The following is a 26,525-nucleotide window of genomic DNA, read 5'->3' on the forward strand; positions in this document are numbered from 1 at the left end:
TGTTCCTCATCTCTAATGTCTGACTCTCTCTGGCTCTCTGTACCTCATCTCTAATGTCTGACTCTCTCTGGCTCTCTGTTCCTCATCTCTAATGTCTGACTCTCTCTGGCTCTCTGTTCCTCATCTCTAATGTCTGACACTCTCTGGCTCTCTGTACCTCATCTCTAATGTCTGACTCTCTGTTCCTCATCTCTAATGTCTGACTCTCTCTGGCTCCCTGTATCTCATCTCTAATGTCTGACTGTCTGACTCTCTGTTCCTCATCTCTAATGTTTGGCTCTCTGTTCCTCATCTCTAATGTCTGGCTCTCTGTTCCTCATCTCTAATGTCTGACTCTCTCTGGCTCTCTGTACCTCATCTCTAATATCTGGCTCTGTACCTCATCTCATGTCTGACTCTCTCTGGCTCTCTGTACCTCATCTCTAATATCTGACTCTCTCTGGCTGTCTGTTCCTCATCTCTCATGTCTGACTCTCTCCGACTCTCTTCCTCAGAGCACTCTCTTGTCCAGCCTGTCACGGCATTTCCGGCGAGGCTCCCCATCATCTCCCGCCAGCGGCATGCTCCCCTCGCCGCAGACCAAACCTTCCACGCCGGGCTCCAAGGGAAGCCAGGAGGGCCAGGAGCCCTTCATTCAGTTCGTACAGGCCTTCCTCAGACTCGTACAGAGATAAAGACCACCAGAGGACTTCAGCACAACAGACTTACCTCTCATTATAGAAGAGGATGACTCTTTTGAGGATTGGTTTATTATTTTTTTTTCTCATGACATGGAACCAATTGCCGACGTTTTTGTACGGACTTCCGGCACTTTTACCTCCAAGTAGTGCTTATGTCTAATGTTCAAATGAATGGCTGAGCTACTCACAGCACAGCATTTTGACCTTGATAACAAAGATCCTTGTTGTCCTAACTGAAGAAATGTTTGTATTATTGCTAATATAGGCGTACCATGGCATTTTGAATTTAGTCCGTTTCTTTTCAAGGCACTCGACACGTCGAGCCCTGCGTTCTTTTCTTAATCCTCGAATCACAGCGGTTGCTTCAAATTGGAGGATCAAGAAAATAGGGCGGGGCTTGAGGTAGGTCAATCGTCACAATGTCTGCATTGACATTTTAGTTTTTTATTTATTTATCTCATTCAAACAATGGGTAGCTAGCTCGTTAGCTTGGCGCTAGCGGCGCCCGTCTGTTTCAAGTCAACAAGGCCTTTAAGGTATGAAGGATGAATGTTTTCTTGTGTCAAAGTTCCCGGCCAAAGAAAAGGGACTAATTCAAAATGTCAAAGATAGTTCCTTTTAACATCTACCTGTTTTGCCAAAATGTTCTAGGTGTTAATGGGGGTGGGGTTTTGTCAGTCGAGCTGCCTTTTCCTGCACAACCGATGTTCTACTTGGGATTTTACACAAACTACAACCAAAGTCTACGTTGTTGTACAATAGGTCAATTAGATGGGAACGAGAAGTTAAGAAAAAACTAAACAAATGGCATTGGTTCTGGAAGGGAATCTTAACCCTTCCACTACCACACTACAGAACCTTCTGTAGTGGTAGTGAAAGGGTTAAGATAGAACGTAGTGATGTTGGAACGTCACGTGTCGACAGTGGTCCTCCTTTCCACGGCCTAGTTTTATAGGTCACTTTTGACAACCCTTTACGACCGTAGACAGTCAATAAACATTATGTATCATCGTATAAAGGCATTGTCAAAATATAAATCGATCTATACTTATTCATTGTAATGTTTTTTGGTCATAGAAAAAGCTTACTGTTAAAGCTGTAGTAACGATATACTTAAATCTCTTCATGAAGCCTGTGCAAAGGGAGGGGGGGATATCTTATGTTATACTCTATTTTTTAAAACGTGCTGTGGAGTTTGCAATTTTCTTAAGTATGCTTCAACTTGTACCTATACGTTTTGTGTATGCATTTCAAAAGGAGCTGCCAAGATTTGTACTTCGGGGGCAGGGGAGTTTGTATTCCATTGAGAAGTTTTTGTAGAACAATACCTTTCTTTTTGTAATACTTGACACGTAAAATAAATGACATGGTGGCTAGTTCGTATGTCTGTATTGTGTTTGCTTGAGTTGGATATGATTAAAAAAGACAATTTAATGCAAAGTTTTGATGGCAATTTTTTTTTTTAAACAGCATTTGCACATACCGGTAATTGTCAGTACATTGTAGCCCTGAACAATATTACAATTAAAATAACTAAACGTTAACAGGTGAAGCTTTTAAAGGAAAGACAACAGTAATAAAATACATCTGTGTAAAATAGTTCTATAATATAAAAAGGTAAACGAAAAAAAAAAACTCAACAATTGTAGGAATCTGTCATATTTACACAAGGCTTTTAAATTACAATGATAAAAAGAACCCTTTACAACTTTCAGTACCGAAAATAAGTCTCCATACGATAACGGTAGAACATGTGCACAATTACAAGACGATTTCCCAAAATGTTTTGCATATAATCACTAAGCAGGTAAAACAGTCTTACAGCAGGGCAGAAAGGCAGGATTAAAGGTCCGTAGGTAGGTAGCTACATCAATAGAAAGGCAGTGTAGGACAGAACGGTTGGACCGGCGGGACTAGTAGCTGCAGTGGGAGGAGGCGTCGCTGTGACCCTCTGAGGATCCGGAGCACCTGCCAGGAGTCCGGACGGCTACGGGAACAGGGGTAGTCGTTCCCTCGTGCTGGGCGTGTGCAGGGTCTCCTACAGTCACTGGCCATTGACCGGGACTTCCTGTGAAAGCAAACGCAGTTTAGAATGAACATGTACATGCTGTAGAGCAGTAGTGGAAGCTAAAACCAGCTCACTTTATCTGAAGCATGCAGCTTTACAGTATGTTCTCCAGTAGATTCAGGGGTATGGGGATAGACCTTGAAAATGCTTATCATCATCATACATCTTTTTCCAGGAAAAGATGCCTGGGTCAGACATAAATCAAACGGCATATCATGCGTCACACTATAAATCCACGGGGTTGAAGAGTAGAACTTAAAAAAAAAGATGGGACACTTTCTCAAATCAAGCCGTCAAACTGAACAACACGAGATGGATGACAGCCGGGATTTGGGACAGATGGTTTGGAACCCGTTTCATGCAACAAGACCAGCTAAACCAGAAGCAAACGGTCATGCAGCTAATCACTCGAGGCCCCGGGCCTCACCCACACACTGACCTGACTCTGATCCTTTCAGGCCAAACAGAGTATAGTAATTTGTCTGACATTGGTTCACGTGAATAGAGAGTGAAAAGAAAAAGAAATACAATTTTAGAAGTAGTCATTGATTAAAGGAGAGTCTGCTGCTCGATCTATAATAATAATAACGGATATTCCGTTGCCGATTGTAGAGTGGTTTCTTTAGACTTACCTCAAGATTCCCCCTGGCTTTCTTCAATACTCCATGGGTTATTGACACTACATTGAGGAAACACAGAAAAAAAAAAAACAGTGTTCAAATGCTTAGCAGAGACATTGGCGTTTGGATTTCAGCGTGTAATGTTAGACGTCAACGTGCAGCCATGACGCGACGACGTACGCTGGTCGATGATGACCCTCTCCATGCCCTCCTTCAGCTGGTTGGTGGAGCGCAGCCGTTTGACGGCCCCGCTCAGCATCCTCTCCTGCTGGGACAGCCGGCTCTTCAGCCTGGAGATCTCACTCTTCAACAGCTCGTCCTGTCGGGGGACAGAGAGAGAGAGAGAGGGGGCAGAGTTACATACCTGCACTTTAGGCTAAATAACACTAGATCCCAGATGCATAACGCTGCCGTCGGGTGGAACCTGTGACTCGAATGTCATGTTGCCAGGCTCATGATGGCAACGCCCATGAAACCCGGTTTAAAAATGGACGCTTTAACTGTTTTCTGCCAGTAAAAATGCTGTGTTTATTTACCTGCTGGTTGTTGTTGTTGTTGCCGCCGTCGTCTCCTGCCGAGGTGCCGCCGGGCAGAGAGACTCTCCAGACCAGTTTGAGCAGACGACCAGCCTCCTCCAGAACCTGCTGCATGGTGTTCATACTGCTGCACAGAGTCCTCAGAGGCTGCTGCTCCAACACCTGCTCAACATCACAACACCTGGTCAGCATCACCTGGTCAACATCACTCAACACCTGGTCAACATCACTCAACACCTGGTCAACATCACTCTACACCTGGTCAACATCACTCAACACCTGGTCAACATCACTCAACACCATTCAACACCTGGTCAACATCACTCAACACCTGGTCAACATCACTCTACACCTGGTCAACATCACTCAACACCATTCAACACCTGGTCAACATCACTCAACACCTGGTCAACATCACTCAACACCTGGTCAACATCACTCAACACCATTCAACACCTGGTCAACATCACTCAACACCTGGTCAACATCACTCAACACCTGGTCAACATCACTCAACACCATTCAACACCTGGTCAACATCACAACACCTGGTCAACATCACTCAACACCTGGTCAACATCACTCAACACCTGGTCAACATCACTCTACACCTGGTCAACATCACTCAACACCATTCAACACCTGGTCAACATCACTCAACACCTGGTCAACATCACTCTACACCTGGTCAACATCACTCAACACCATTCAACACCTGGTCAACATCACTCAACACCTGGTCAACATCACTCAACACCTGGTCAACATCACTCAACACCATTCAACACCTGGTCAACATCACTCAACACCTGGTCAACATCACTCAACACCTGGTCAACATCACTCAACACCTGGTCAACATCACTCAACACCTGGTCAACATCACTCAACACCTGGTCAACATCACTCAACACCATTCAACACCTGGTCAACATCACAACACCTGGTCAACATCACTCAACACCTGGTCAACATCACTCTACACCTGGTCAACATCACTCAACACCATTCAACACCTGGTCAACATCACTCAACACCTGGTCAACATCACTCTACACCTGGTCAACATCACTCAACACCATTCAACACCTGGTCAACATCACTCAACACCTGGTCAACATCACTCTACACCTGGTCAACATCACTCAACACCATTCAACACCTGGTCAACATCACTCAACACCTGGTCAACATCACTCAACACCTGGTCAACATCACTCAACACCTGGTCAACATCACTCAACACCATTCAACACCTGGTCAACATCACAACACCTGGTCAACATCACTCAACACCTGGTCAACATCACTCAACACCATTCAACACCTGGTCAACATCACAACACCTGGTCAACATCACACATCACCTGGTCAACATCTGGTCAACATCACTCAACACCATTCAACACCTGGTCAACATCACAACACCTGGTCAACATCACACATCACCTGGTCAACATCTGGTCAACATCACAACAGCTGATCAACATCACACACAGGAGACACAACTAAAACGATCTTCAATCTTGTCTTTAACTTTTATGAAGTCCAATTAAATCATTATTCAAAAGTCTGAGATACTTATTTCTATAAAGCAAGTAGGGATTTAACAGGGGCCTAGGGCTAACATGGGCAATATGATGAGTCAATAAGAGTGTCATAATTCAGAGTTTTCAAATTGCCCTCAACCCTGAAATCAGCTAGTGAGTGAGTGTGAGTGATAGATAAAGGTGTGTCTGATACTGTAACATGTCCTCACCCTGTTGTCAGCGCCCTGCTGTTTGAGGGTATGGAGACAGTCCTGCAGGTGTGTCTCCATGCTGTGGTTGAGCCTGCGCCCCTCAGAGATCTTCTTGCGCAGGGCGTTGTGGTCTTCGATCAGACCCAGGACGTGGCGGCCGGTCCTGTTGACCCAGAGCCGGTGGCCCGGCACCAGCCGGGACAGAGTGCCAGAGACGCTGTCCCCCCCAGAGCTGCCACTGGACTGGGACACGCCGTCCACCTCCGTCTGGGCCTGGCGCTTCCCTTCTGGGTGGAGACATGGATGCATAGTTACTTTAGAGCCTCTTTCGCACATGCATTGGACTCCTGACCTTAACTGCACATTCATCGGTATGTGTGAACGGAAACGTTCAAATTATTTAGCTTGAGTTTACCCTCCCAGCTTTATAGTCCTATGTGTTATGTGCTATGTCCTATGTGTTATGTACTATGTGATATGTCCTATGTGCTATGTGTTATGTACTATGTGATATGTCCTATGTGTTATGTGTTATGTGCTATGTGATATGTCCTATGTGCTATGTGTTATGTCCTATGTCCTATGTGATATGTCCTATGTGATATGTCCTATGTGTTATGTGCTATGTGATATGTCCTATGTGCTATGTGTTATGTGCTATGTCCTATGTGATATGTCCTATGTGATATGTCCTATGTGATATGTCCTATGTGATATGTCCTATGTCCTATGTGTTATGTGCTATGTGATATGTCCTATGTGTTATGTCCTATGTGCTATGTACTATGTGTTATGTACTATGTCCTATGTGTTATGTGCTATGTCCTATGTGTTATGTGCTATGTGATATGTCCTATGTGCTATGTAATATGTGCTATGTACTATGTGCTATGTACTATGTGCTATGTACTATGTGTTATGTCCTATGTGTTATGTGCTATGTCCTATGTGATATGTCCTATGTGTTATGTGCTATGTACTATATGATATGTCCTATGTACTATGTGCTATGTCCTATGTGCTATGTGCTATGTACTATGTGTTACGCATATTGACCAACTGGGCAGAATTCACACAGAATACACATTTAAAATTATGATCTTCTGTACGCAGGCGGAGGTCCTTTTCTGCATCATGCCCTCATAAGAGTGACATCACTGAACTGTGAGTCTACAGGTACCAGGCCATGTGAGCGGATCGGAGCGTGAGCGGCGCGGGGAGCGGAGCGGGCGGTTTTGACGTGAGCGAGGAGTGGGTTTTAAAATGGGTCGGCGTGACGTCCGGAGCGAGAGTTCTCCTCCGCTCCAATCCACTCCGGGACGCTCACACAGTGGTTTAACACTGATGTAATAATATACATGTAGTACAATGCCAAAGCAACAGATGGCGATGTACAAACATGAAGGCCATTTTCAACCAATGAGAATTGAGAAGGGTGAACCTGTGATATCCGGTTCAGGCTTCACTCCTCCTCCTTCACTCACTGTTAGAAAAGTATCGACGCCATTGTTGTTGTCGTTAGCTTACATGCTAACGTTAATGGCAGCGACCATAGCATTGTGGCTCGGCTAACTATCATCGCTTAATAGAGCTAGTGAATGGATAAACAACGTTATTTAACATTGCAGAATGGGTACAATTACAATGCTGCTCAATACAAACAATTGTTAAGGGGCCCAGGGGGTGTAGACTGTTGTAGTTTGAGCTCATTTACACCATGCTCCAAAAAAAAAAAAAAAAAAGCAGAGCGATCTGGCGCGGGGAGCGGGGAGCGCTCGATTCAAGGTGAGCGGTGAGGGAGCGGAGAGCGACTTGGGGGCGGGGTCAACATGAGCGATTAGCGGAGCGGACCAAGCTTTAAAGAGCGAAGAGCGGATTTCTCGGCCGCGCCGATCCGCTCACGTGGCCTGACAGGTACTGAGTGACATCACTGAACTGTGAGTCTACAGGTACTGAGTGACATTACTGAACTGTGAGTCTACAGGTACTGAGTGACATCACTGAACTGTGAGTCTACAGGTACTGAGTGACATCACTGAACTGTGAGTCTACAGGTACTGAGTGACATCACTGAACTGTGAGTCTACAGGTACTGAGTGACATCACTGAACTGTGAGTCTACAGGTACTGAGTGACATCACTGAACTGTGAGTCTACAGGTACTGAGTGACATCACTGAACTGTGAGTCTACAGGTACTGAGTGACATCACTGAACTGTGAGTCTACAGGTACTGAGTGACATCACTGAACTGTGAGTCTACAGGTACTGAGTGACATCACTGAACTGTGAGTCTACAGGTACTGAGTGACATCACTGAACTAACTGTAAGAGTCTACAGGTACCATTGAGGGGTTGTGTCCAGCTATACTAGGGAACCTAGTCTTGAGAGTTTTATGTCAATGCTTTATCCCCAACAACAACACCACAACATCTACTGGTACATCTAGACCCTATAGCAGCTCTGAGACAGAGATGACATGCTCACCGTGGAGGAGGTTGGAGTGTTCACCCTGGGAGTGAGAGGAGTGACGGAGGGGATCACAGCCGTCCCGACCAGGAGACCTGCCTCCTTCATCTACGACACATGGGACCAACGTTAGCATCATCAGCTTTCAATGCTATGATACAGTATGTGTGTGTGTGAATTCATAGAATAGAATATATATTTAAAAAAAAAGTTTGGTCATGCTCTGACCTGACGTGGACAGCAGTCTACAGTGTGTCTACAGTGTGTGTGCTCTAGGGCTGTCCCCGACTAAGGATTTGGATGGTCGACTATGATTGGCCAAAATTTGCCATTAGTATTTGCCATTTGTTGACTAAAAAAATAAAAATAAATAAAAAAGTATATTTTTATTTATTTTTTAAATTATTTTAATTTTAATTATTTTTATCATTCCATTTGGGCTGTGGGGGGTGCTTAATGTCTGAAGGAGTCGACTGAAGGCTTCTTGTCCTCATTTTTTATATATTCGACTAAGAGGTTGGCCAGTCGACTACGGCTCCTTTCGGCCGATTAGTCGACTAATAGGGGTCAGCCCTAGTGTGCTCTGACCTGACAGCAGGTAGTTGATGGTGATGGTGTCTACAGGGTGTGTGCTCTGACCTGACAGCAGGTAGTTGATGGTGATGGTGTCTACAGGGTGTGTGCTCTGACCTGACAGCAGGTAGTTGATGGTGATGGTGTCTACAGGGTGTGTGCTCTGACCTGACAGCAGGTAGTTGATGGTGATGGTGTGTCTACAGTGTGTGTGATCTGACCCGACAGCAGGTAGATCAGGGGTCTCAAACTCACTGGATATTTTGCGGCCCCCTACTTGACAGAGTTGAGTGTTAGTGCGGCCCGCACGCAACTTTTTGCCGCGTCGTTGTGCGAGTTGGATGTTTTATTTATTTTATCACTTGTAGGCTACCATAGCGCAGGCTCATGACCGCAACGTTACGTTAGTGACTTGGTTGAAACGTGATTTCGGAGTGATACCAAGTGGGAGGAAAATATATCCAGTGCGTATGGCAGGCATCCTCGAAATTATCCGCTGTCTCCTCTGCAAGCAGTGCTCTGCCTGTCTGTGTCTGTCTGGCTACTCTGGTCCAATCACATTCAGCGTCCCGTCAGCGTTTCTCACCCCCCCACCCACAGTCTGCGAATCAGAGCAGAGTAGGGCGGGTCTTCACGTCTTTCAACAGGTCCGAGTCAGAGCGAGAGTTGACAGCGCATCTACTGGTAGTCTAATCTGCAGGTACTGTAGCTAGTAATCTCATTCCCAGTTATATATGCCCGTGAGATAAATGTAGCTAGTAGCCTAGTTTCGCCAGCAGGCAGTTAGTAGAAAAATATGGCATGCTCAAAGATGGCCAGTAAAAGAAAAGTACAGTGACAATCGCTGCAATTCAAAGGTGAATGGACTGAAAAATATGCGTGCATCCTCCCAGCACCAAACCAATGTGCCTAATATGCCAAGAAACGGTAGCTCTTGTGACGAGTGGCAATTTGAAACGCCACTACGAAACAAAAGTTATTTTCATGCAGCCTTTCCTCAAAATTCAGTGCTAAGAACCACAAAAATAAATGGAATGAAATCATATCAAGCTGCAAGCAGAATAATTGTTAAAGCTATGTCACAACGAGAAAAAGCAACCAAGTCCTCACTCAGTGGCATGGGTGTTGGCTAAACACAAGAAGCCATTCTCTCTCTCTGATGCATAAATAATAAAATAATGTATGACTGAAGTGATGGAGACCATGTTTGAAGGCAAACAAAAGTAAATCCTCCTCAGATAGCACAGCAACCAGAATAACTAAAATACTGGCTGATGATTTGATTAAACAGCTTTGTGATAGAATAAAAAAAAATGCACAGTGCATTTCCATAGCTGTGGATGAGTCCACTGACACCACTGAGAATGCTCAGTTGCTGGTGTTTGAGGTTTTAGTGAGTTTGTGAGAAGATTGGATCAGTTGTACTTTTTTTTTTGAATACTTTAAACCAGGGGTCCCCAAACGTTTTCCTGTGATGGCCACATAACTTTTCCCTTCACTGATGGGGGCCGGGGTCATTTTGTAACAGAAAAAGTGTGACGATCGCAGGGGTGCCTAAACGTAACCATTTATTGTTTTCCAGAAAGCCACACATAACCAAATATTAATAACCCTTTTCTGGGATCTTCACAGAAAAAAAAAGTCAGGAAATAAATAATAACACTATTAACACATTGACCGCCGGGCATTGTGCCCATCTCATACCCCTCTCTGCCACCGTTAAAAGCCTATGGAGATGTTTACCTTCTTTGCAGGGCTATAACTTTTTAAATTGTATTGCTATATTGACATTACTATGGCCCATTCAACATCGATTATCTATCGTTCAGGATGTGGGAACGTTATACTTTTTCATTCATACATTGTTGTGTTAATACCTTCGAGAATATAAGTATGTTTTTAATCTTTTCAGCTGTAATTCCAAAAACGCTAGTTATAGGCCCAAACGCATATGATAGATTATCGATTGCCGTTTCTTTCCCATACACGCTATATTAAAAAATTTAAATGTATATGATCGGTATACATTATGCTTCATCATGCGTGGAGGAAAGGGGGGGGGGGTCGTTTATAATTCCTTGATCATCAGTAACGGCTTTATGTAGTATGGGTGATATATTGATCAGATGGTTTGCAGTGAAATGAATAAACAATCGGGCTGAAAATAACGTTATATTCCCCTTACCGATGAAAGATCCCAACTATTCGATGCCGATCGCCTAGGTCCATTTCCGGTTTGTATTGCGCAATAAACGCCGAAATCATATCGATTATTAAGTTTAGAAAGCGATCCATATGTACTATAGGGAACCTAGTCTTGAGAGTTTTATGTCAATGCTTTATCCCCAACAACAACACCACAACATCTACTGGTACATCTAGACCCTATAGCAGCTCTGAGACAGAGATGACATGCTCACCGTGGAGGAGGTTGGAGTGTTCACCCTGGGAGTGAGAGGAGTGACGGAGGGGATCACAGCCGTCCCGACCAGGAGACCTGCCTCCTTCATCTACGACACATAGGACCAACGTTAGCATCATCAGCTTGTTGCAATGCTATGCTACAGTGTGTGTGTGTGTGTGTGTGTGTGTGTGTGTGTGTGTGTGTGTGTGTGTGTGTGTGTGTGTGTGTGTGTGTGTGTGTGACCATTGCATGTGTCAAAGAATTCATAGAATAGAATATAAAAAAAAAAGTTTGGTCATGCTCCGACCTGACAGCAGGTAGTTGATGGTGATGGTGTCTACAGGGTGTGTGCTCTGACCTGACAGCAGGTAGTTGATGGTGATGGTGTCTACAGGGTGTGTGCTCTGACCTGACAGCAGGTAGTTGATGGTGATGGTGTCTACAGTGTGTGGTGTTCTGACCTGACAGCAGGTAGTTGATGGTGATGGTGTCTACAGGGTGTGTGCTCTGACCTGACAGCAGGTAGTTGATGGTGATGGTGTCTACAGGGTGTGTGCTCTGACCTGACAGCAGGTAGTTGATGGTGATGGTGTCTACAGGGTGTGTGCTCTGACCTGACAGCAGGTAGTTGATGTTGATGGTGTCTACAGGGTGTGTGCTCTGACCTGACAGCAGGTAGTTGATGGTGATGGTGTCTACAGGGTGTGTGCTCTGACCTGACAGCAGGTAGTTGATGTTGATGGTGTCTACAGGGTGTGTGATCTGACCCGACAGCAGGTAGTTGATGGTGTCTACAGGGTGTGTGCTCTGACCTGCCAGCAGGTAGTTGATGGTGTCTACAGGGTGTGTGCTCTGACCCGACAGCAGGTAGTTGATGGTGTCTACAGGGTGTGTGTGCTCTGACCTGACAGCAGGTAGTTGATGGTGTCTACAGGGTGTGTGCTCTGACCTGCCAGCAGGTAGTTGATGGTGTCTACAGGGTGTGTGTGCTCTGACCTGACAGCAGGTAGTTGATGGTGATGGTGTCTACAGGGTGTGTGCTCTGACCTGACAGCAGGTAGTTGATGGTGATGGTGTCTACAGGGTGTGTGCTCTGACCTGACAGCAGGTAGTTGATGTTGATGGTGTCTACAGGGTGTGTGCTCTGACCTGACAGCAGGTAGTTGATGGTGATGGTGTCTACAGGGTGTGTGCTCTGACCTGCCAGCAGGTAGTTGATGGTGTCTACAGGGTGTGTGCTCTGACCTGCCAGCAGGTAGTTGATGTTGATGGTCTCCGGGCGGCTGGGTCCCCTCAGCAGCTGCTCCTCCAGCCTCTGTCTGAGGGAGTTGTTGGTCTGGATGCTCCTCTCCAGCTGCACACGCAGGCGACGGCTCTCGGACAGCAGCTCCCCCAGGTCATCTGAGCCAGAACCCGGGGCCGGAACCGGCTGCTGAGCCGCCTCGCTGGGTTCTGTTGGGGGGGGGGGGCATCAGGCTATTATTATATATTCCGTAATTTCCGGACTATAAGCCGCACCTGAATATAAGCCGCACCAGCTAGATATAGAACGGAAAAATAAATGTGTAAGCAGCAGGTGTCCACTAGACACCTGCGAGAGCGCCCCTGGTGGCCGTTCGCTGTAAAAACCCATAGATTAGCTGCATCGTTGTATAAGCCGCAGGGTTCAAAACATGGGGAAAAAGGTGCGGCTTATAGTCCGGCAATTACGGTTATTATATATAAGTATGTATGTATGTATGTATGTATGTATGTATGTATGTATGTATGTATGTATGTATGTATGTATGTGTGTGTGTGTGTGTGTGTGTATAGCTACGTAGCAGGCGTTTCACTCAGTGTTGTACCAGTGTGTGTGTGTGTGTGTGTAGCTTGTTCCCCTCAGTGTTGTACCAGTGTGTGTGTGTAGCTTGTACCAGTGTGTGTGTAGCTTGTACCAGTGTGTGTGTGTGTGTGTGTGTGTGTGTGTGTGTGTGTGTGTGTGTGTGTGTGTGTGTGTGTGTATCTTGTACCAGTGTGTGTGTGTATCTTGTACCAGTGTGTGTGTGAGCTCCTGTCTTCATCTGCTCACAGACCTGCAGCTCGACACGCAGAGACTGGAGGACGTGCTGAGAGTCTGACAGCTGCTGCCTCTGGAGCTTCACCTCACACTGCAGCCTGGGGGAGAGAGAGGGAGAGGGAGAGAGGGAGAAGGGGAGAGAGGGAGAAACATTTATCTCCTTTATCAACTTCAGTATATACAATTGTTCACACACACACACACACACACACACAGTGGTAGGAAAGGGAGAGGAGAGGTGATATGACAGTGAACCAGACCCCAGGTGTCAGGTGTCAGCCTCACTCAACTGAGCCACTAGGATCCAGGGTCAAGAGCTCAGCTGTGCGGGATTGCTCATTATTAGCGTGTGCGTGCATGTGTGTTTACGTGAGTGAGTGAGTGTGTGTGTGTGTGTTTACGTGAGTGAGTGTGAGAGTGTGTTTGTATGTGTGTGTGCATTATGTGAGTGTGTGTGAGAGATTGTGTGTGTGTGTGAGAGATTGTGTGTGTGTGTGTGTGTGCGTGCATGTGTGTTTACGTGAGTGAGTGAGTGAGTGAGTGAGAGAGAGAGTGTGTGTGCGTGCATGTGTGTTTACGTGAGTGAGAGTGTGTGTGTGTGCGTGCATGTGTGTGTGTTTACGTGAGTGAGTGTGAGAGGGTGTGTGTGTGTGTTTACGTGAGAGTGTGAGAGAATGTGTGAGTGTATGTGTTTACGTCAGTGTGAGAGAGTGTGTGTGTGCGTGCATGTGTGTTTACGTGAGTGAGTGAGTGTGAGAGTGTGTGTGTGTTTACGTGAGAGTGTGTGCGTGCGTGCATGTGTGTTTACGTGAGAGAGAGAGTGTGTGTGCGTGTGCATGCACACGTGTGTGTGTGTGTTCATGGGTGGGATGAGTCTCGACTGATATGTTCTCATGTTACTGAGTTGGTTCTAATGGCACAAAACTGTAATGTTAGGGTCGTTGTAATGTAATTGAAATGACAGCGAGCTAATTGGTTGTGTTGTGTAGTGTCACGTTGCACTGGGAAATTGCACTCCTATGCAAGGCTGTCATTAAGCCTGTAAGTCACAGCCTGCTAAACACCTCTGCCACTAAAGAGCAAACATTTGTACCAAACGGGGACATGCGTATGTTTAGGTGTTTAAGACAGCTCTGCGTAGGAGTGCAATTTCCCAGTGAGAACATTTGTTTGAAAGAAAAAGTGGTAAAACTAAGCTTGTCTCAACATTTACGAGTTATATAGTGATGGCCTTTTATCAGAAAACTAAACGGACTATCTTTTCCACGTAAGGAAAGGAAACCATACCTTTATGGCTGCGTTCGTTGTCGTTTCCATGGACACTGATTAAACAAGGCTGCACAGATGCCGTGAAATAAAATTATTAAACTTTTTCATTTCCGGTTCTTATTTATAAAAGACACAAAAAGGTATTGAGGGGACAATAATATAATATTATTTATTCAATATGTTAAGGCCTAACAAAATAAATTGTTTGGTTCCTGTTGGTTGTCAGTTAAGGCCATGGGTAGGTAGGGAATTTATTTAATTTTTTCCCACGGCGACTATGGATAGGGAATTTCTTTATTTAATTAAAATGTTCACGACAACATGGATGCATGTACTCTGCCAGCATGTTTAATATCCATAATACTAAAGGTTTGACTAAGATTTTTATTAAACTTTATTGTAAAAAAATATATATATAATAATTAGTAACTTGTAAAAAAAAGAAAAAAAATTTAACTCATAAAATAAATTGGGTCGCACCTAAATCGGCAGGGTCGGTCAGCAACCGGAACCAAACCATTTATTTTGATAAGCCTAAGGGGAAATAATATGAGTATACTGTAGGAAGCACCAATTAGTTTACTAACACTAGGAACGCAAGTGGAATGTTCTTCTGTGTATGAGAATGCTAATGATTGGGTCGGCTGGGTGGCGCAGCGGAGATTGCGCTCGTCACAAATGCAAGAGACTCCGGTATCGAATCCGGGTGTCAGCATTGCCTCCGGCTTGGGCCGGCCGTCATACTGGCTCAATTGGCAGAGTTAGCGGGTGGAAGTCGATGGGTGGGGATTTGGACGTTGTGGACAGCGACTCCTACAGGTCGGTCGGGTGACACCTGTACAGCAGAGACAGGAAGTATCGGGGGCAGCGTGAGCCTCCCATGCGTTACACCTCACCACTGAGAGTCCGCGCTGGCAGGTGAAAAGATGTGACAGGCTGCCTCCTCGTGTACCGGAGGGGACACGTGATGCAAGGCTTCTATCCTCACTACAACCGACCAGTGGGGGGCATAGTCGAGCAACGTTCAAGACAGGGGAGGGAAGAATTGGAAACACGAAATTGGGATGGGAAAAAAATAGAAAAAATAGAAAAAAAGTGGATAAAAAAAAAGAGAATGCCAATGATAGTGTATGAACTGTAGTGTCAGTTGACTGGCTATTGTGTGTGTGTGTGTGTGCATGTGTGTGTATTGTGTACTTGTTCAGCTCGTCCCTGCTGTAGTGTAGCGCGTCCTGTAGCTGTGTGTTGTGTACCTGTTCAGCTCGTCCCTGCTGTAGTGTAGTGTGTCCTGTAGCTGTGTGTGTGTGTGTTGTTGTGTGTGTGTGTTGTGTACCTGTTCAGCTCGTCCCTGCTGTAGTGTAGTGTGTCCTGTAGCTGTGTGTGTGTGTGTTGTTGTGTGTGTGTGTTGTGTACCTGTTCAGCTCGTCCCTGCTGTAGTGTAGTGTGTCCTGTAGCTGTGTGTGTGTGTGTGTTGTTGTGTGTGTGTGTTGTGTACCTGTTCAGCTCGTCCCTGCTGTAGTGTAGCGTGTTCTGCAGCTGAGTGTTGTCCAGGCTGTAGCGCTCCAGTCTCTCCTGTAGCTGAGTGTTGTCCAGGCTGTAGCGCTCCAGTCTGTCCTGCAGCTGACTGTTCTCCTGCCTCAGAGCCGCGCTCTCCTTCCTGCTCTGCTCCAGCTTGGCCGTCCTCCTGGCCAGAGCCTCCCGCAGCTTCTCGTTCTCCTTCTGCTTGTCTGGAGGGGGAGCCGGCACGGTGGAATGTCAGTGTTTGGTGCCGCTGTCGTATTTGTGACAGGTGTGTGTGTGCGTTTGTGCGTTAGGGCTGGGTGATATGGATTTATTTTTATTACAATATTCAGAAGCCCTCTTTTTTACATAAATAATATATATGAAGATATCTGCTTAGGCTTAGTTATGCAAAACCACATGTCAGATAATCCAATCGATGTTTATCATATTTATCTTGCATGCAGAGCATGTGAGCGGAGCGGAGCGAGGAGTGGATTTTGAAGTGAGAGCGGAGTGGGTTTTAAAATGAGTCCGAGTGACTTCCGGAGCGAGAGCCGTCCTTCGCTCCGAGCCGCTCAGCGCACACGGCACTGCGCGCAAAATCCTATGTTTGAGCATGCTCGGTCCCTCCCAGTCCCAGTAGGCTACCACGCTGGAGAAAAAGCCAAATTGGGGGCGCCCTCGTGGCGCACCACGTTAGTGCACCGCACACCTACGCGGCCGTCCCGGGTTCGCTTCCCGCTCCCGGTGACATTTGTCGCATGTCTTCCCCGCCTATTCCCCCGTTCATCCTCTCCTCATCCGTCGGTCATGTCTTACCATGAAAAGCAATAAATGCTAAAAAATTAATCTTTAAAAGAAAAAGCCAAATTGGATGTTGCATCTTTTACGTGTTATTTGTTATTCTAAGATGCTAATTCATCTGTATCTGGATAACCAATGAACGGATTCTGTCGAGGTAGGTAGCGTTATTTCGGGGAAATTGATATCTATAGTCTGGTGTAGTTTTCGCCCACAAAAAATGGAGGCTCTAATTATTCATAGACTCTCGAGCAATAATAATTATTACAGCCTCCATTTTTCGTGGACGAAAACTACACCAGACTATAGATATAAATGTTCCCGAAATAACGCTACCTGCCTCGACAAAATCTGTGCATTGGTTATCCAGATACATGAATTATCATCTCAGAATAAGTGGCTTTGTACGCGTTTTAGCTTATCTTTTACAGCTTACGTTTTGGGCAATTATTAGAGGCTCCATTTTTCGTGGCAGAAAAATACATCAGTCTATAGAAATAAATGCATTCGAACAAGAAACCAATGTATAGACATAGCAATGGCAAAGAAATTGCCAGGCCTAATGCGAGCCAGGGAAGTCTTGGTCTTGTAACGTGGCTTCATCTTGAAGTTTTCCTCCACTGAGCCGTGAGGCTCAACATGCTTGTTTGGTTGAGGTCAGAAGTCTGAACTCGCCAAATTGCCCATAAATATCGTTTTTGTGGGTATTGTCCGAAAATTCAAGCAAGCATGAAAGCATTACAGTAAGCTTGCACACCACGTTTAATTAGCCAATTTCAGGAAAACAGCACTTTCTTTTCTTTTTTCCCCCATCATTTCTTTCTGCTGAGCGGGCATATCCGAGTGGAGCACGGAGCGCAAATGAAGGTGAGCACTGAGCAAGCGTAGAGCGGCGTGGGGGGGGAGCAACACGAGCGAATGAGAGCGGAACTAAAGCCGTCCAGAGCAAAGAGCGGATTTCTCAGCCGCTCCGCGCCGCTCACATGCTCTGCTTGCATGGCAATCAATACAATCAATTGAAACTGTATAACAGAACAATGGTATATCACAATTGTTGATAATAATATTTTTTTAATAAAAAGCAATCCATGATACAATATCAGTTGATGCCGGTATGAGTGTGTGTGTGTGTGTGTGTGTGTGTGTGCGTGTGTTACCTCTGGATCCCAGGCTAAGCTGCTCCTTCAGGGTCTGGTTCTGTCCCCAGAGGAAGCGGACCTCGCTGGCCAGCTGACCCTGCTCCTCTGAGCCGTGGATGTAGATGTTGGTGGCTGTTGAAAACACACACACACACACACACACACACACACACACACACACACACACACACACACACACACACACACACATTAACACACTATGTCACTAACCAAGTACAAACAAAAGCACATAGAATAAGCACAGCACAAGAAAATAATAATAAGACAATTCTTTGAATAGTCATGAATAATATTGAGTAACACACATCTAGGGCTGGGTATCATTTGTACATTTTCGATACCGGTACCAATACCTGGGATTCGATACCAAAAAAAACAATAGGTTTTTCAATACCTTACTTTGATGAGTCACGTGCTGGGTGAGCCAATCGGTGGCTTTGTTACATTTTGGATGCTTTAGAATTGTGGTTGAACAGAAGAAGCTTATTGGCTCACTGACACCGATGAGATCACTTAGGCACTTAGGTATCGAAATTTCATATCAAATGACAGTGTCACTCGATATCAAATTTCGATACCACCAAATTTCTCGATACTCGAATTTCGATACCCAGCCCCAGACAGCCAAGAGAGAACGAGAGATGAATCAGTGACTGAACCATCATGGACTCATGTACCTGGGTCTCTCTCCACCTCAGCCAGCCTCCTCTCCAGCTGCTCCCGGAGCCGGTCGTTGGTGCTGATGCTCTCCTCCAGGCGCTGGCGCAGCGCTCGGATCTCCTGCAGGTGCTCCGCTAGCAGGGCTGAAATACAAGTCACTATGCTGTACTATATAGATATATACTGTACTTCATACGACACGCACACACTCAAAAACGTACAGTCCAACATACACAACCAATCTTACTCACACAAATATGCGTTCCATGTCGTGGAGATTAGGGCTGAACGATTAATCGATTAGGAATGATGCAACTAGCAAAAAATAAAAAATACTCGCATTTTTTTTTTAACCAGGAAATCCCATGAGATACAAGATCGGTTTGGGAGAGGGAGGTAAGGGGTTTTAGATTGTGTGTTGTGAAGTTTAGACTTCAGAGAGGGAGAGTAAAGTACAGACAAAATGGTACCGTTGGGTACCGGTATCGATTCCCAGGTAAAAAGAAACATTTTCAAGCCGCATTTTACAATAAACCTCTGTGGGGCTGCTTAAAATATATATATATTATAATCGCAAATTTAATCGCAATCGCAATATCTGTCAGAAAAATCGTAATTAGATTATTTCCCAAAATCGTGCAGCCCTAGTGGAGATGAGGACGTTTCCCCACCACTTAATGAAGTCATTACAGCACCGGTGTTACCGGATGTTTTACAAGATCAGCTCGATATCTGTAGAGCACTTACTTTGATCTTTAACTCTCTAAAGAGTGTCGCGCCCACGCAACATGACATGTTTTGCAAAACATGAAATATCTTTGGAACCGTTTGTGTGGTAGAGCTTTGCATTAGATTGTATCTGAATCGGGAGATTCTCTTCTTTCCGCCTGAAAGTATCTCTGAGAATTTACTAAAATCTTGAAACATCTAGATTGGTCTTTTTCTGTCTTCCGAATGCAGGCTAGTAAAAAACCTGCATCTATCTATCTATCTCTCACTGAGCTTTTAGCCTATAGCCAATGGAAATGGTCACGTGGGATGGGAGGACCAATGGAAGATTCCTATTGTTTCTCCATACTCCAATGCACACCAAGGTGCAGGGAAATATTGGTCCAACTATGAAGGCAACACCAAAAGATTTCTTTATGTCAAATATTGTATGCTCATGCTCACACAAAGGTAATGCATGATGGTGACTTTACACTGCACCACTAGTCCACTACCCCTAAAGGGTGGGTCCCCCTGAATCATAAAAGGTATAACACTTGATACTGACTCAAAGAATAAGCTCAGAATTGGCAAAAATACTATGTCCAGGCGAACCGTCTACGTCGGCTTTAGAGGGTTAACATTAGCGGCTACATTGATGTCTGTCTGTCCATCTGTCGGTCTTCAATTCATTTTCAATTAGGATCCACTTGTTGGACAGACAAGAGTTGACAGCAAGCCTCCCATGTAGCCAATGAAAACATCTAACCCAGCAGAACTAACAATCACCACACTATCATATTTACCCAGATCCAGGGTGCGAGGCTGGCCGGCCGTGTCCTGTTGAGAGGCTGCCGGTCCCTCCCTCTGGGTGCCCGACCCGGCCCGCTCCTCCTGGCACTGGCCCGGCGGCCCCTGGTGGGGCGACGAGCCGGTCTGGGCCATGATGGAGCGATGCAGGTCCAGCTCGCTGCGCATGCTAGAGTTGAGATCCTCGCTGCTCCTCAGCCGCTGCTGCAGGCGTCCGTTCTGCCTCTGCAGGCCCTGCAGCCCGCCGGTGCCCCCCTCCCCCCGGCAGGGCACACCCCCAGCAGCCTCTGAGCGCTCTAGAGCAGTGCCTGGCCGCCGGGCCACAGGCTGGGGAGGAGCATCGCTTGCCCCGTCGCTGACACTCCTCTGGCCTGGAAACGGACAGACACACACCAGTGTTGACAGAACGTCAATAAGCAGAATGTCAAAAACACGTTCCTCAGACAGCCGACAACCAGCATACCTGCTCTACGGTGTTTAATGACCTCCTCCAGAGCCCTTTTCCATCGACTCTGTGAGACGCCGCTCTGTTCCCCTGCCTCACTCACCATTATATCCATAGATAGGCAAACGATTATTATTATTTTTAAATAGCCTCACCTCTGCTAAACAGCTAATCTCAATGCTGCTATGGCTTAGCCTCCACGCTAAAACAACAACCTGGTAGACAACAGCGCTTCCTATGTACCCTGAGCAGCCCGTCCAGTATGCCAGCCTCTGGGTGCCAGAGTTGTACCTCTGGGGAAATGAGAGTTTAGGTCTGAAGCCCCCTGCAGGACCTTTCACGTGTGCCACACACATAATCCATCTCTGCGATAGCCGCCATTGTCTCCTCTCTGGGCGAAACACAATTTGGAGATTAAACCGGATAGGTGCCACTGAATAATGCAACTGTGTGTGTGTGTGTGTGGCGGGGGAGGGGGGGGGGGGGGGGGGGAGAACCGGACACCTGTCCTGCCCTTGGACAGACGTCTTTGTTCTGCAGGGGACGCATGACTGCCAGAGAATGGGCCTGAGAGGAAAACAAGTACCAATAAGTGCTATTTAGGACCGGCCAGGCCCAGGGATTAAGGCAATCTCAACGCTATACAGCTAAGGCAGGGAAGGGAGGGGTATGCATTTTTAATGGGGAGACCCGAGATAATCCTACAAAAGTCAAGTCAGGTACATATTATATCTGGCTGGCACAACAAACACACTCCACCTGGTTGGACCCGTCTTCTGTGATACTTAAGGCTGGCACACCGAATACACACTCCACCTGGCTGAACGCATCTATCTTCGGTGATACTTAAGACTAATACCTGGCTGGCACACCGAATACACACTCCACCTGGCTGAACGCATCTTCTGTGATACTTAAGAAGACTAATACCTGGCTGGCACACCGAATACACACTCCACCTGGCTGAACGCATCTTCTGTGATACTTAAGACTGTAAGTGACCTTGGCTTTAACACCGGTTTTACAACCAAGTTGGGTATACGCCCCTATAGACTACAGTGGAATTCCGTTGCTAGGGGAACAGCTCGGGCCCCAAGTGTATTTCCTGCCAACACTGCGACAGGGAATAAACCTGGGTCCATTTAGAATGTTTATGTTGTTTTGAAAAGGTCTATGGATTATATTGAGCTACTTCTCAGCCTGCCATCTTAAAGGCCAACAGCCTATTTGACCAAAAGAAAACCCCTTCCATTTAACATACAAATCAAATCAAACAAATATTGTTTTCTTCAACGTATTGCAATACTTTAAAAGGTGCTGCAAGTGGTATTTCTTTGTTAAAATGAGTGGTCTACAAAATAATAGCTCTAAATTCTGACAGCCATCACTGATAGTGTTTGGTCAGTAACATGGGTCTCTCAGTCCCTCCACCCTGCAGTAAACAGAAAATATATTTCTGTTTATATATATTTCCTGGTATCCCGTTCACACTTTATCCAACCAGGAGAGAAATCCACGCTGCAAAAATTATCTGACAAAAATAAGAAATAAAAACAAATATGAGCTTGAAACAATTAAATAATCTGCCAGTGAATTTAGCTAGGCAAGATTTCTTGAAATAAGAAAAATAAGTAAATAACTAAGGTTATCTTTCCTGATAAAGTGGGAACGGGATACCCGAAAATTTATTTTTTGTTTACATGTTTTTTCCATTGGGTTTTATCTCTTTTTGGAGTGGAAACCCTTGCGAGCACGGGGAGAACATGCTAAATAAAACAACCCAGCAACCTGGTGCCCAAGCAGGAATCAAACCCAGAACCTTCTTGCTGTGAGGCGACAGTATTAACCACTAACCCACCGCTCATGTAGACCACTTATTTGAACAGAACGGTACCGCTTACAGCACGTTTAAATGTCCTATCCGTGTTCTCACCGTGAGCAGAGTGTGTGTCTGGGCCGTCGTGGGAGGAGACGGTCACCCTGTCGGAGCGGGACAGGTCCGACTCAGAGCTGTGGCCCTGGCTACTGGGGCTCTGGCCTCTCAGCTGGCTCTGCAGACTCTGGACCAGATGGTTCTTCTCCTGCAGCTCCTTGGACAACCTGGAGGAGACAGGAGGGGGAGGAGCCTGTTAGAGGACAACTGCATGGTGGTGGGGGTGGGGGGGGTCAGCCGTCTGTCAAACCATCGAGATGAGTCAGAGAAAGAGAGAAACACAGTATGAAACGGGGTAGTTCTGGATCAGCACACAAGAACTAAAGGAGAGAGAGAGAGACGGGGTAGTTTAGATCAGCACACAAGAACTAAAGGAGAGAGAGAGAAAGACAGGGTAGTTTAGATCAGCACACAAGAACTAAAGGAGAGAGAGACAGGGTAGTTTAGATCAGCACACAAGAACTAAAGGAGAGAGAGAGAGACGGGGTAGTTTAGATCAGCACACAAGAACTAAAGGCGCGAGAGAGAGAGAGAGAGAGAGAGAGAGAGAGAGAGAGAGAGAGAGAGAGAGAGAGAGAGACGGGGTAGTTCTAGATCAGCACACAAGAACTAAAGGCTAGATTACAGCACAGGGCTTTCCCTAAAGCAATGGTATAGGGGTGCAGTGCCACCACGTGTTAAAACAGAAATATATATATATTTTTTAATAGAAATTATGTTTTTATAAGTTGCAGGAAATTACAGCAAATGGCTTTCTTTATTGCAAATGTTTTTGCCTCCGAGGTGGGCCCCCTTGTTGCCACTCAGCACCATCTGCTTTGAAAATCCTGGGGAAAGCCTTGCAGCAAAGGGGAAAAAAATAAATCATGTTGTGATATGTTCACAACCAGAGGGGCTTGGAAGTTCTCAGTAGAAAACACTCAGTTTGAAGATATGAAAAGAGAAGAGTCCACAGCAAACATCACACTGCGGCGCCGGCTGCTGCCTCCGGCCTGCATGTCACTCACAGGTCCAGCTGCTGCCTGGCGTACCGAGCCACGCTCTGGTTCTGCTGGAGCAGGAAGCTGAGGTGCTGCTGCAGCAGCTCTCTCTCTCCCTCTAGCTCCAGTCGCAGGTACTCCACCTCCTGGTGGATCCTGGCTGGGCTGTCTGGAGACTCACCGCTGCCCTCTAGCTGGGAGGACAGGTACTGCAACTCTTGCTGCAGCTGCTCGGGGCTGTCCGCACCACCGTTGGCAATATACAGTGAAAGTACATGTTGTCACTTTCTGAAAGGTGAAGCGGTTCTTCTCTCCGCACCCTGAATGTTTCATTAGCTACTCTGCGCCAGTCACATTGCGTTTGCTCTCTAACAGGATCACAACTGTGTTTTCCGGTGCCGCTGCTTTCGTAAAAACATACAATTATTGCTGCAAAGGAATTTACAAGGAAGAGTTGCAGGAGCCGTTAAGAAAACAAACTAACAGAAAACAGATGGACCTGTTCAAAGACCTCGTCTGAAAATCACTAAAGGATAGAGGACATTCATTACACAGAGGAGGAGGACACATCACACGTGATGCATCGATTAAAATAGTTATTGACTTAGTATAAATTGTCCTCCAATGTTGCAATAATGCACCAGCAACAGAACGGTCACTCACAGAGTTGCATAACACAACTGTGAGCCATTCAATGACAGGGTAATTTAGGTCAACAGCAGTAGACTACAAAATAAACATATGCTGGCTGTGTGGGGCTGGGTGGCGCCTGGGGCTCCTGCAGGAGGTCTTGAAAAGGGTTACAAGGCAAGCATCAAAACAACTAGGTCAACCCTGACAACTCTGACATGAGACATCAAGATAGAAATAGTAATCATCAGTAAGGACTGTACAGTGCATCCAGCTACTGGACGAAACTAACCTCATTCGCACCAAAATCAATCGACAACAAAGAGACCATGTCCAGAGTGGCAGACGTGATGCTGTGACACCACAGCATGCGACACCACAGCATCCAACACCACAGCGGATCGCCTCCTGCTCGGCTGCACCTCGCCTGGTGGACAGAACTGACACGTCTTCCTCTTACTACCGACTCTGTGACTTCAACTAAATTTGACCCAAAGACATATGATGGACATATGATGCCAAATCACCCCCAAGGGCATTTTATTCCCCAAGGGGATCAATAAAGGAATTATATCTTATCTTGTGTTTTACAGGACCTTCTCTTCAAAACCCTCCTCTTTTACACAACCTTCTCTTCAAAACCCTCCTCTTTTACACAACCTTCTCTTCAAAACCTTCCTCTTTTACACAAACTTCTCTTCAAAACCTTCCTCTTTTACAGGACCTTCTCTTCAAAACCCTCCTCTTTTACAGGACCTTCTCTTCAAAACCTTCCTCTTTTACACAACCTTCTCTTCAAAACCTTCCTCTTTTACACAACCTTCTCTTCAAAACCCTCCTCTTTTACACAACCTTCTCTTCAAAACCCTCCTCTTTTACACAACCTTCTCTTCAAAACCCTCCTCTTTTCCAGGACCTTCTCTTCAAAACCTTCCTCTTTTACAGGACCTTCTCTTCAAAACCCTCCTCTTTTACAGGACCTTCTCTTCAAAACCCTCCTCTTTTACAGGACCTTCTCTTCAAAACCCTCCTCTTTTACAGGACCTTCTCTTCAAAACCCTCCTCTTTTCCAGGACCTTCTCTTCAAACCCTCCTCTTTTACAGGACATTCTCGTCAGTGGCCCATGGTTAAAGAAATGTCTCCAGATACACCAGTAGGAGCCAGTATAGTACAGAAGGTGGAGACGTACCTTTGAGACAGTACTAGGGCTGCTGCGTCCTCATTATCCTGATGAGCATCTCCTACAAGAGAGGAATAAGGTTGGTGAAACAGTCACTCTCAATCAATCACAATTCTCTCTCTCTCTCTCTCTCTAACAGATCACTCCCTAGCCTTCCTCAGAAAGGGAACCATTATCGGCGGAGACAGCCAGGAAGAGTCTCTATCAAAACACTAAGAGCTATCCTCTTTGTCCTCTCGCTATACTGTGCCTATAAATCTTTGTTTTAAAATCCTACCAATAAAGCTATGATTTCACATAACTGAACCACAGCTGGCTTTTAAAAACCACTAAAAAGGGAATGTGTGTCATGTTAGATTTCCCGAGCCAAACCCCAGAGAGTGAGTGGAGGGTTCTACGCTATGTGTGTTGGCACCCATTCTCCCTTATTGGCTGGGCAGTGTGTGTGTTTTGGCACAAGTCGATGAAATCGAGTGATGAAGTGTGTTTTCTGTCTGTCCGTCTGGTGCGGTTGAGGTTTCTCCAGTAGCTACCTCTCTCCAGACGGCCCTCCAGCCTCTCCAGGACGCAGAGGCTCTTGTTCAGCTGCTCTCGGAACACCTCCCCCATGTAGTAGTCCACGTCGCTGGCCTGCAGCAGCTCGTCGAAGGCCCTGCTCAGCTCCTTCAGCTGCAGGGCCCCCAGGACACGGCTCTCCTGGATCTGCTGCCTCAGCTGAGACAGCTCTCTGGCCTGGGACTGCACCAGGGAGTCCAGCCTGGGGAGGGAGGGGAGAGAGAACAACACTGGAGGTAAGAAGAGTCAGGGTATCGGCAAGTTCAATTTAAGACTTTTTAATACCACTTAGAGCAAAATTTTATACCAATTTCACGACCATGCTAGCAAAAAATATATATAGTGACACTGAACTGGCAGCACACCAATACAAAATTATTGTGCGTTCCATACAAGCTCTCACCAGACACACCAAGCTCCCGGTAGGGTTTCGGACAGAGATACGTGATGGTTTGAAAGCTCTGCGTTGCTAATAAACATTTAAAAAATCTTCTCTTATTCTGCATTTGTGACATGCCTGGTGCGCCCAGCATGCAACGCTGCCTCGGTGATGTTTACACGTTTATAAAAAATTATTTAAAATGTTTATTAGCAACGCCGAGCTTTCAAACCATCACGTATCTCTGTCCAAAACCCTCGTGCAACTGTGAGTACCTTTGAAATGTCTCTGTGATACTTGTATATAACGAACGGTTCGGGCAGAACCAGTCCTTCTTGGTAAATCTAGGTTGGTTGGCTAT

At 45.9% G+C, this 26,525-nt stretch overlaps 2 protein-coding genes across 8 annotated transcripts in view; one reads left to right on the forward strand and one right to left on the reverse strand.

The window, feature by feature from the left end:
• The window catches only part of nup188 (nucleoporin 188), a 44,212-nt gene extending 42,156 nt beyond the window's left edge, over window positions 1-2,056 (forward strand). For both annotated transcript variants that reach the window (XM_084324031.1, XM_084324032.1), the window contains exon 43: window positions 495-2,056. In XM_084324031.1, the coding sequence (XP_084180157.1) occupies window positions 495-674 (180 nt within the window). In that variant the 3' untranslated portion in view covers window positions 675-2,056. The remainder of the gene's footprint in view (window positions 1-494) is intronic.
• Window positions 2,057-2,133: 77 nt separating this feature from the next.
• cdk5rap2 (CDK5 regulatory subunit associated protein 2) overlaps window positions 2,134-26,525 on the reverse strand; it is a 97,169-nt gene continuing 72,777 nt past the window's right edge. For 4 of the 6 annotated variants that reach the window (XM_084325255.1, XM_084325256.1, XM_084325253.1 and 1 more), the window contains exons 36-51: window positions 25,764-25,987; window positions 25,240-25,291; window positions 22,440-22,606; window positions 20,058-20,432; window positions 18,561-18,686; window positions 17,881-17,994; window positions 15,915-16,146; window positions 13,127-13,248; window positions 12,337-12,543; window positions 11,108-11,197; window positions 8,133-8,222; window positions 5,664-5,932; window positions 3,905-4,066; window positions 3,549-3,687; window positions 3,381-3,427; window positions 2,757-3,230 (exon numbers count right to left, since the gene is read on the reverse strand). In XM_084325255.1, the coding sequence (XP_084181381.1) occupies window positions 3,153-3,230; window positions 3,381-3,427; window positions 3,549-3,687; window positions 3,905-4,066; window positions 5,664-5,932; window positions 8,133-8,222; window positions 11,108-11,197; window positions 12,337-12,543; window positions 13,127-13,248; window positions 15,915-16,146; window positions 17,881-17,994; window positions 18,561-18,686; window positions 20,058-20,432; window positions 22,440-22,606; window positions 25,240-25,291; window positions 25,764-25,987 (2,494 nt within the window). In that variant the 3' untranslated portion in view covers window positions 2,757-3,152. The other 2 variants (XM_084325257.1, XM_084325254.1) reach the window with 2 other exon arrangements.

Source organism: Notolepis coatsorum (assembly GCF_963971535.1).
Source record: "Notolepis coatsorum genome assembly, chromosome: 11".
Classification (NCBI taxonomy): Eukaryota; Metazoa; Chordata; class Actinopteri; order Aulopiformes; family Paralepididae; genus Notolepis; species Notolepis coatsorum.